The sequence below is a fragment of the Pteropus vampyrus genome, unplaced genomic scaffold (assembly GCF_000151845.1).
Source record: "Pteropus vampyrus isolate Shadow unplaced genomic scaffold, Pvam_2.0 Scaffold562, whole genome shotgun sequence".
Taxonomy (NCBI): Eukaryota; Metazoa; Chordata; class Mammalia; order Chiroptera; family Pteropodidae; genus Pteropus; species Pteropus vampyrus.
The window spans coordinates 429,975-440,552 of NW_011889343.1; the positions used below are offsets into that span (position 1 = coordinate 429,975).

The 10,578-nt window shown below is 41.0% G+C and overlaps 1 protein-coding gene across 1 annotated transcript in view; it reads left to right on the top strand.

Moving 5' to 3' along the window:
* The window catches only part of DAPK1 (death associated protein kinase 1), a gene marked incomplete at its 3' end in the record, with an annotated part of 153,981 nt that continues 143,403 nt past the window's right edge, over positions 1 to 10,578 (top strand). The window contains exons 1-2 of the mRNA XM_011384129.1: positions 1 to 20; positions 350 to 519. Of these exons, the coding sequence (XP_011382431.1) occupies positions 458 to 519 (62 nt within the window). The remainder of the gene's footprint in view (positions 21 to 349; positions 520 to 10,578) is intronic.

Here is a 10,578-nt window from a genome sequence, read left to right on the forward strand (position 1 = left end):
CTTCCGCGGCGCCCCTGGAGGTGGGGAGCTGGGTGGGCGTGTGTGCAGAGAAAGAGGAGCTGGGGAGGCCAGATACCTCCGGAGCCGGTTCTGATAGGTGCAGAGAGCTCTGCTTTCCGTGTCGTGGACCTTGGGGTGCCGTTGTGCCCGGCTCCACGAGCGCCGGTGATGTGGGTCTGGGGGCGACCCTGGCCCAGATTTAACAAAGGGTGCTCCTCTTCACCCGGCGGGAGGGGCACTCCGGAGAAGTGGTCTTCAAAGACGGTCTTAGCCCTGAGGAGGTCTACCTCCTTTTTTAATTGTCATTTTATTTGTATTATTGCCTTTTTTTTTTTTTTTTTCCTTAAAGAACTGGAGACTGATGCATGAGGGGCCCACGGAGGCGCAGGAGCGGTGGTGATGGTTTGGGAAGCGGAGCTGAAGTACGCTGGGCTTTGGTGAGGAGTGACAGTTTATCATGACCGTGTTCAGGCAGGAAAACGTGGATGATTACTACGACACCGGCGAGGAACTTGGCAGGTACAGGGGGTGCCGGAGGCGCACGCTACTGAGTTATGGGAATGCATAAGATTGGGGGACAGTGGGCGGTGAACAAATGCAGTTTGAATCAGGCATCTCCCTTTCCTTTCCAGGAGATGCGCAAATTATAGGGAAAAAGAGTTACAAACCCAGAGAGGGCTAAGGACCAGAAATAAACTACCTTCTCCAAGGCGGTGGGGGTGGGAAGGCAGTTTCAGTGTTAGATTTTGATGCAAAGCATATTGATCCAAGACCCTTGGACAAGAACAGATTGAAATGTCTGCAGTAACTTGTCAGCTTTTGTCCTTCCTACACAACAAGACGAACGCTAAAATATAATTGCAACTAGAAAATATAATTGCAACTAAAATATAATTGCAACTAGCTCTCATGTGAGATTTAAACAGAGGATATGAACTAATAAATAGGCTTTCCAAATCCTCCTACTTTCTCTTTTTCTGAAATTTCAGGGTAACATGCACAAGTATTGGTAGGTCCTACATTGGAGACTTGCCAGATGTTGATGTTGGGCTTGGATTTTGAAACTTCCTGGAATCAGGAATTTAATTACCCAGTTGGTGTTAGTGGTGGCTTTGGTTTCATTCTCAATGTTAAATTTTTAACAAATCAGTGAGCGAGAGTCTAATATGGCTCTCTGGATTCAGAGCCTATCCATTGCTGGGGGAACTGTGATTCTCAGTGTAAAGTCTTTCAGTTTCTAGGTGAATAGATTTCTTTGGGGGCATCTAAGGGCTGGATTGGTTTCCCCTGGACTGGGTGTTTTGACAGAATGTGTTGAGCTCTGGCCCAACTATAGCAGAAAACTCAGTTTTCAGACCTAAATTTAAATTCAACATCTGGAATTTGACTGCAGTGTATTTGTACTGTGAGTAAAGTAGGCCAAAGAATCTTCAAACAAGCAAAAAAAAGTATGTATTGACTCATACATGTATCAAAATATGTATTTTTCCACATACACCTGATGTCCTGATACAAAGCTTCCTTTTCCTTCATGAAAAGGAAATTCACAAATACCCACACCCTAGATTACCTAATGAGAATTATGAAAGTTGAGCTTACCTACAATATTTTATGAATTCAAATAATAGTGCAGAGTGCAAGCAGTTTTTAAAAAGTTACTGTAACAGCGTATTTCTGTATATATTTAGTATTGACCGAGAATACTGGTTTAGGAGTTGCTCACTATATATTGGAGATTTACTAAGCAAGTAAGAAGGAAAGCCCTCAAAAATAATTTTTCAGGGTTATGTTTAAGAATATGTGATAGAAATACTTGGTTTAACTAGAATTAAATCACTTTATCCCCATGGTTTTCAGGAAGATGAGTGATATATGGAGTTCTCCTTTGGAAGTCAGGGGGAAAAGGTGAAAAAAATATATTTTAATTCTGTTTGTATAGTGTGGCCTGATGATATAAATTATGTTATAACGAGAGATGATTAAAATTAGGTAAGATGATTGCTTCGTAAATTAAGTATATTGCCCTTATTTTCATTAAGATTTTTTGGTAGAATTATATGTTATGAGAAAGAAAGAAGAAAAAAAAAAAATGAGGCCTCCCTGTGGCTGGCCCAGGGCGTTTGTGATTTTTATTTTGTGGATGTGATGACAGCCTTCTGCCTCTGCCCTGGGGAGTGGTTTGCAAATTTGTCACTAGCATCTCGCTTTGATTTTGGCTTTGTCTACATTTCTGTGTGTAACTTTCTCCCCCGCTGTACAAGACTAATTGACAAATTGTTTCTTGAATAATTTAATTTATGTGACCTATGAATTTGAAAGAAGTACTCTGAAAAACTGAGAGTTGGGGATTTTTAAAATGAAAGTATATGTGCCCATCTAGCTGCGGTATCTTTTGGTTTTGCTAAAAATGGGTTAAATGGTTGGTTTTTAAAAGTTTTTTTAAGTCTTGTGATTTTTATGTCTGCCTTGGAAATAGCCACTTCCTGAAAACAAATCCTAACATAAGAAAGACAAATAGGAAAAATACTGCTTCATGTGTCACTGAGAGAAGATTGGGAGTGGAGGCAGGAGTTTAGTGGCAGAAAATGGAAATGGGCAGATAGCAAACACAAAAGCAAAGTTATTCTAAGCAGTGAGTTATACATCTAGATTTAAGACTTTATCTACATACTCCATTTAGCAGTCATCTAAATAATAGCTACTCACTTACCTTATAAATGTACTGAGACAAGGTCCACAACTAGAGCAGAGAGGTTTTTAAACAAGTAGAATACAGTATTATTATTATTATTATTATTTCACTTTTAGAAAAACAGAATATGTATGTTGGAGGATCAGTATGTGGTTGTGTCTGTGTGTCTGGGTCTGTCTGTCTTTGCGTTTTAATATGTGTCTGTGTGGACTGCCCAGGACAGCTGTAAAAAAGCTCTCTGTCAGCTCTAAAGAACTTCATCAAGTATTGATTATTGCAGTAGTGATAGAGCAGACAGACCACTGGACAGATATCTTGGTCCAAAATTATCTCTGCATCTTGCTAGCTTTATAACCTTAAACAAAGTCACTTACCCTCTCTGACCCTCAGGATCTTCATCTATAAAATGAGAGGCCTAGTGCTTATTTCATGGCTGTTGTGACAACCAAGTAATCTAACACATGTAAAAGTATTTTATCAGCAGTAAAGTGTTAAACAAATATAGATATCATCTGTAGGACTGTCCAAGACATGGAGTGTTCCAGGCAGGGTCATAACTTGGCTGGCAACTCAATATTCTTTTAAGTACCTCTTTACCAATTTTGGGAAGGGAGGCCCTGTACGAAAAGGATCATGGGGAGATGCATTGCTGCCAACACTTGGCCTCTCCACTCTGATTCTGAATAATGCTGCTCTGGCCTTGAACTTGCACACTTACAGAGTAAAAACAAGTCTCTGCAGTGAATGGACCATCATCTTTAAAAGACTGTTTGCTGACCTTCTATGTTGACTCCAGGAGGCCCTCTAGGGTCTCACCTTCTACCCCAGGAGGTGGAACAAAGCACTGCTTCCATCTCAGGTAGTAGTCTCTGGGAAGTGTTCTTATAAATGCAAATTTCTCCATCTGCTGTTTTGCTTGGGTCGTTTTAATGCCCTAAGGTGCCTGAGCATCTCTTATCAGTTGGCACCTGGGGCAGCTGCGGGCTGGCTTGTCCCACCATTGGGCTCCGGTTACACCCTTGGCAGAGGTTCGGTCTAACCTGTGAGCCTTCTGGCACCAATTTGAACACCCTTTCCTAAGGGCTTGGCCTTCTTTTCTCTTCCGCTGTCTGACCTCACATAATCTTAAGACCTGGGTCCCACCTCCTGAATATATCCCTCCATGATGCTTTCTCTCTTTTAGGAGCCAAATGACTTGTGTCTGAAGCACTCCACTGGTCCATAACCACAGGCTGCCTCATGCCATGCTCCATCCTTGCTTTGTGTTGGTATTATCTTTGTATTGGTTTTGTAGTCAGCTTGAAAGTTCCTTCAGGTGGTCTTTTCTTCCCCAGGGTGTGCAGTATGCTGCATAATACCGGGCAAAGTTTGATGGATGCTTGAATGTGTTAATGCAGTTTGGCAGGTGCAGTATTGACACCAAAGCGGGGACCGAAGATGCAAATGGTGATGCAGATGCTGTTGCTGATAGAGAGGCAGTGTTCAGTGTGGTTCAGCCACAGCATTCTCATTTGGAAAATAGGGCATCACCTACCTTTGCAGGATGTTGTGAGAATTAGAGACAATGGATGAAAACATCTGACACAGTCACTACCTAAGATATTATTCTTAATAACCTGTTTTCCCCATCACAGCATTTACCACATTGTATAGTCATTACTTATTTGTTTATCTGCTTTCTTCACAGGTTGTCACAAGGTTGCAACCTCGAACTTACTCATCATTTTTATCCCTAATGCCTAATTAGATGCGTGACACTTACTAGGTGCTCAATAAATGCTTGCTGATTAAATGATTAAATTAAATGAATATATGTAAAGCGCGCACACACGTACACACACGTGTGTGTGTGTGTATATATATATGTGTATATATGTATATATGTATATATATGTGTGTGTGTGTATATAAATGTGTACATATTTATACATATATATATATATCCCTCAATAAATGATGACTCTGGTGGAGATGAACTTAGGACGTGAAAGGCTGCAGCTCATAAAATAAATAAAAGCTGCTTTGCTTCTGCATTCTCTGTGGCCGAACAGTAATAGGCGCACAGCAGCCACAATTTCCTATCACAAGATCACTTTAAACAAAACAAGGTGAACATTAAATATTTTACATTGGTTTGGGTGGTCTCTGGAAGCTAATAATTCAATTTTAGGGCATTCTCATTTTGGCTTAAAATCCATAGGCATTATAATTGAAGTAGGGAATGGTAAGAACGTCTGACAGTCCCGGTCCCTTGTACGCCTTTCACTTGGTTTGCTGTGGACTGCAGGAGCGAGTCCTGAGAATTGTGGCATTCCCCTGTGGGTGGACGGAGGAGAGACTTCCCGGCGTGGGAAACGCAGGCCCGTGAGGTCGACTAGTGAGAGCATCCTGTAGGACTGCGCTGAATGTGATTTTTCTCTTTGCCTTTTTGCTCCCACGGGCCCTCAGGTATTTCCTCTGGTTGGAAAGGCTGCAAAGTTTTAGAGAGATAAAGTTCAAGTATCTGTATTAGAGGTAACAGTCAGTGATTTTTAAATTCTCTACATAACGTCTTCTAGGATGTGAAGGGAGGGCATGTTGGTGGTAGTGAGTGGCAGTTTGGCTGAATGCTTGTCTGCTAGCACTGGGAATGCATCTCTGGACCATCCAACAGATGTAATTTAGATTCCATGGGGCCAGGAACCTAGAGTGTCAAGGGTCTTATTAATGGAGAAACCAAGGAGCATTGAGGCTGACTTCTTGGTCTCCCTATGGCCTTTTATCTTAAGCTTGTGTCTTTTTTTATTTTGTAATATTTTGTTAAATTTTTCAATTATAGTTGATATACAATATTATGTTTCAGGTGTTCAACACAGTGATTAGACATTTATATAACTTACGAAGCGATCACTCTAATAAGTTCAGTACCCATCTGACACCATTAAGCTTGTGTCTTACCCAGCCACTGAGGAGCCTTAAGGCTCATAACACTGTCACACTCCTGCAAAGCTGTGAAAAACACACGCAATAAGCTTATGGAAATGGATGCTCAAGTGAATTTCAGTAATTACAGATAGGGGTTATAGCTGGAGAGGTAATATTGTCAGACATGTCCTCTTGTCTCCCAGCAAAATTGTAATCCCTAAAGGCAGAGACTGTTTCCTTCCAGGTGGAGTGAGGGGAAAGAAGCCACCTGGAAGATGAGGCACAAACATGTGCTGCTGGATTCCTTTGGCGATGGTGTGGGGGCAGGGGGCAAGGCCTAAGCCGTGAGTGACAAGGTTAAGATTAGTTGTCTGATCTGGCTTTCTGCTGGGAAATGTGTTATGAATATTCGCCACTAATTCTCGCCAAATGCTGTGTGTACATCACCTAACCAGGCATTTTGATCTCACTAGTCAACCTCGTGAGCCTGCAATCCCCACTTTCAAAGAGAAGATACCTCAAGAAGTCTCTCCTTTGTAGTAACTTATTTCTGATCAGGAGACAAAGCCACGTGTTGGTGGAAGGCTTCTGTTGGTCAAGGGCCACCCAGAGACCCTTAAGCATCCAGACTTTGAAGAGGCCAGAGTGCTCAGCATGTCCCCCTTCTCATTTTATTCAGTTGGTGCTCAGACACGTCAAGTGTCTTTCTCAAGGCAGCTGGTTAGTAGGTAGCCAAGAGATAGGCCGAGAATCTTGGCAGGCTGTTTTATTATGTTCTCCACACTACTTAGGGTTTGGCAATTTTCCTTTTTTGGAAGCCCAATAAAGTTGATATTTAAGAGAGGGGATTTGGGCAGCCGTCTAAGGTTAATACACTTTAACATCTTGCATCAGAGAGGATGGTTAGGAATAACTGGTAACCATTTCACTCAAGGTTTTCATTTCTACCTGAGCCAGAGCCTGCCCCTTGGACCTCAGAATTCGCACGAGCACTTTACTACACACAGGGACCGTCTTTCCTTTTCCAAATGGCTTGTGCCCCACGGTTAAGAATGGTCTTAGTGTGTGGCATAGTCTTACCCAAGTCTCAGAGTTAATAGTTTAGCTTTTCAGAAAGTTCACAGAACACTTTCATTATTATTTAACTTTTGAGTAATGTGATGTGTACGAAAGAATCTTGGCTCTGCCTGGTAGGCCACCCACTAAAAGACAAATAGTTTTTCATTTCATTAAGCGTCACTAGTCTGGTTTAGGGTAGGTGTTTGATTGTTTGAGACTATGTGAAAAGTAATATTTAATTGTTCTGCTTTGGTTTGTTGTGGTAAATTATCAAAATGGAATGCATCATCTCTCAGCCTTGAAGGAGATTATATAGAAGTATAATTATTTATAATCCAATTTATCACTTTGTCAACATTCTAAATGAATTCCTTTACATGTGCAGTTAGGAGAGAGTGGAGGAAAAAAGATTGACATTTGGTTTTTCTACATCCTCTAACTAAAACGAGTTTAAAATAGCTTTGTCTAACTAGTAAATCTTTATTAGGTAAAACAAAAAGTGTAGTTATACCCTAAGATTAGGTTTATTGTGCAAGGAGGGTTTTTTACAATGAAAACGTCTAAAACCTAAAGTAGTTTGTGTCTTATTTTCATTCCCAGTCCAAAACAAAAGTCATGTGCTAGTAACTAATCTCTGGTGATGGCCGACAAGTGTGATCCTTAGTGACTCTTGTTTATCACTTCTGTCTCTTTTAGGTGACGTTGAGAGCTAGTGTGGCTTACGGATCACACTGCAGTCGTTTAGGTATAATGTTGCTTACCTCTGAGAAGTGACCACAGCAGCCACAATTTCCTATCACAAGATCACTTTAAACAAAACAAGGTGAACATTAAATATTTTACATTGGTTTGGGTGGTCTCTGGAAGCTAATAATTCAATTTTAGGGCATTCTCATTTTGGCTTAAAATCCATAGGCATTATAATTGAAGTAGGGAATGGTAAGAACGTCTGACAGTCCCGGTCCCTTGTACGCCTTTCACTTGGTTTGCTGTGGACTGCAGGAGCGAGTCCTAAGAATTGTGGCATTCCCCTGTGGGTGGACGGAGGAGAGACTTCCCGGCGTGGGAAACGCAGGCCCGTGAGGTCGACTAGTGAGAGCATCCTGTAGGACTGCGCTGAATGTGATTTTTCTCTTTGCCTTTTTGCTCCCACGGGCCCTCAGGTATTTCCTCTGGTTGGAAAGGCCGCAAAGTTTTAGAGAGATAAAGTTCAAGTATCTGTATTAGAGGTAACAGTCAGTGATTTTTAAATTCTCTACATAATGTCTTCTAGGATGTGAAGGGAGGGCATGTTGGTGGTAGTGAGTGGCAGTTTGGCTGAATGCTTGTCTGCTAGCACTGGGAATGCATCTCTGGACCATCCAACAGATGTAATTTAGATTCCATGGGGCCAGGAACCTAGAGTGTCAAGGGTCTTATTAATGGAGAAACCAAGGAGCATTGAGGCTGACTTCTTGGTCTCCCTATGGCCTTTTATCTTAAGCTTGTGTCTTTTTTTATTTTGTAATATTTTGTTAAATTTTTCAATTATAGTTGATATACAATATTATGTTTCAGGTGTTCAACACAGTGATTAGACATTTATATAACTTACGAAGCGATCACTCTAATAAGTTCAGTACCCATCTGACACCATTAAGCTTGTGTCTTACCCAGCCACTGAGGAGCCTTAAGGCTCATAACACTGTCACACTCCTGCAAAGCTGTGAAAAACACACGCAATAAGCTTATGGAAATGGATGCTCAAATGAATTTCAGTAATTACAGATAGGGGTTATAGCTGGAGAGGTAACATTGTCAGACATGTCCTCTTGTCTCCCAGCAAAATTGTAATCCCTAAAGGCAGAGACTGTTTCCTTCCAGGTGGAGTGAGGGGAAAGAAGCCACCTGGAAGATGAGGCACAAACATGTGCTGCTGGATTCCTTTGGCGATGGTGTGGGGGCGGGGGGCAAGGCCTAAGCCTTGAGTGACAAGGTTAAGATTAGTTGTCTGATCTGGCTTTCTGCTGGGAAATGTGTTATGAATATTCGCCACTAATTCTCGCCAAATGCTGTGTGTACATCACCTAACCAGGCATTTTGATCTCACTAGTCAACCTTGTGAGCCTGCAATCCCCACTTTCAAAGAGAAGATACCTCAAGAAGTCTCTCCTTTGTAGTAACTTATTTCTGATCAGGAGACAAAGCCACGTGTTGGTGGAAGGCTTCTGTTGGTCAAGGGCCACCCAGAGACCCTTAAGCATCCAGACTTTGAAGAGGCCAGAGTGCTCAGCATGTCCCCCTTCTCATTTTATTCAGTTGGTGCTCAGACACGTCAAGTGTCTTTCTCAAGGCAGCTGGTTAGTAGGTAGCCAAGAGATAGGCCGAGAATCTTGGCAGGCTGTTTTATTATGTTCTCCACACTACTTAGGGTTTGGCAATTTTCCTTTTTTGGAAGCCCAATAAAGTTGATATTTAAGAGAGGGGATTTGGGCAGCCGTCTAAGGTTAATACACTTTAACATCTTGCATCAGAGAGGATGGTTAGGAATAACTGGTAACCATTTCACTCAAGGTTTTCATTTCTACCTGAGCCAGAGCCTGCCCCTTGGACCTCAGAATTCGCACGAGCACTTTACTACACACAGGGACCGTCTTTCCTTTTCCAAATGGCTTGTGCCCCACGGTTAAGAATGGTCTTAGTGTGTGGCATAGTCTTACCCAAGTCTCAGAGTTAATAGTTTAGCTTTTCAGAAAGTTCACAGAACACTTTCATTATTATTTAACTTTTGAGTAATGTGATGTGTACGAAAGAATCTTGGCTCTGCCTGGTAGGCCACCCACTAAAAGACAAATAGTTTTTCATTTCATTAAGCGTCACTAGTCTGGTTTAGGGTAGGTGTTTGATTGTTTGAGACTATGTGAAAAGTAATATTTAATTGTTCTGCTTTGGTTTGTTGTGGTAAATTATCAAAATGGAATGCATCATCTCTCAGCCTTGAAGGAGATTATATAGAAGTATAATTATTTATAATCCAATTTATCACTTTGTCAACATTCTAAATGAATTCCTTTACATGTGCAGTTAGGAGAGAGTGGAGGAAAAAAGATTGACATTTGGTTTTTCTACATCCTCTAACTAAAACGAGTTTAAAATAGCTTTGTCTAACTAGTAAATCTTTATCAGGTAAAACAAAAAGTGTAGTTATACCCTAAGATTAGGTTTATTGTGCAAGGAGGGTTTTTTACAATGAAAACGTCTAAAACCTAAAGTAGTTTGTGTCTTATTTTCATTCCCAGTCCAAAACAAAAGTCATGTGCTAGTAACTAATCTCTGGTGATGGCCGACAAGTGTGATCCTTAGTGACTCTTGTTTATCACTTCTGTCTCTTTTAGGTGACGTTGAGAGCTAGTGTGGCTTACGGATCACACTGCAGTCGTTTAGGTATAATGTTGCTTACCTCTGAGAAGTGACCATGGGGTTTTCCCCTTATTGTTGTCAACATTTCAATTATGAACTTGAGAAATGTTATTTAGTAACCTCATGTACATTCAGAGATATCAGGAGGGGAAAGAGAGGGAAAAGAATGTTGATTTTTTTTTTCTCATTGTAAACACATTCAACTTTTGATAATGTTTGAACAAATAAATGCTGTAAACGGCGGATCTCTGGTGTTTGAAAAGTTTATATTGATGATGCTTATTGTCATCATCCCTGATGGTTTTTGGCTGGGAAACTTGGCTCTGAGTATGGACTCTAGGGACACATTTTATTTTCTGTTAAAATCGTCTGGTTATTCTTATTTAGATATAATGTGGTGAATGAGGCTGACTATTAAATATCTCAAGTACAGTTGATATTATAAGCTTTTGCCTTCAAGGAGTGAGCCGATTTCCATTTTTGCCCATTGTTAAGTAGTTTTTTCTATACAGTTCATTGTTAGA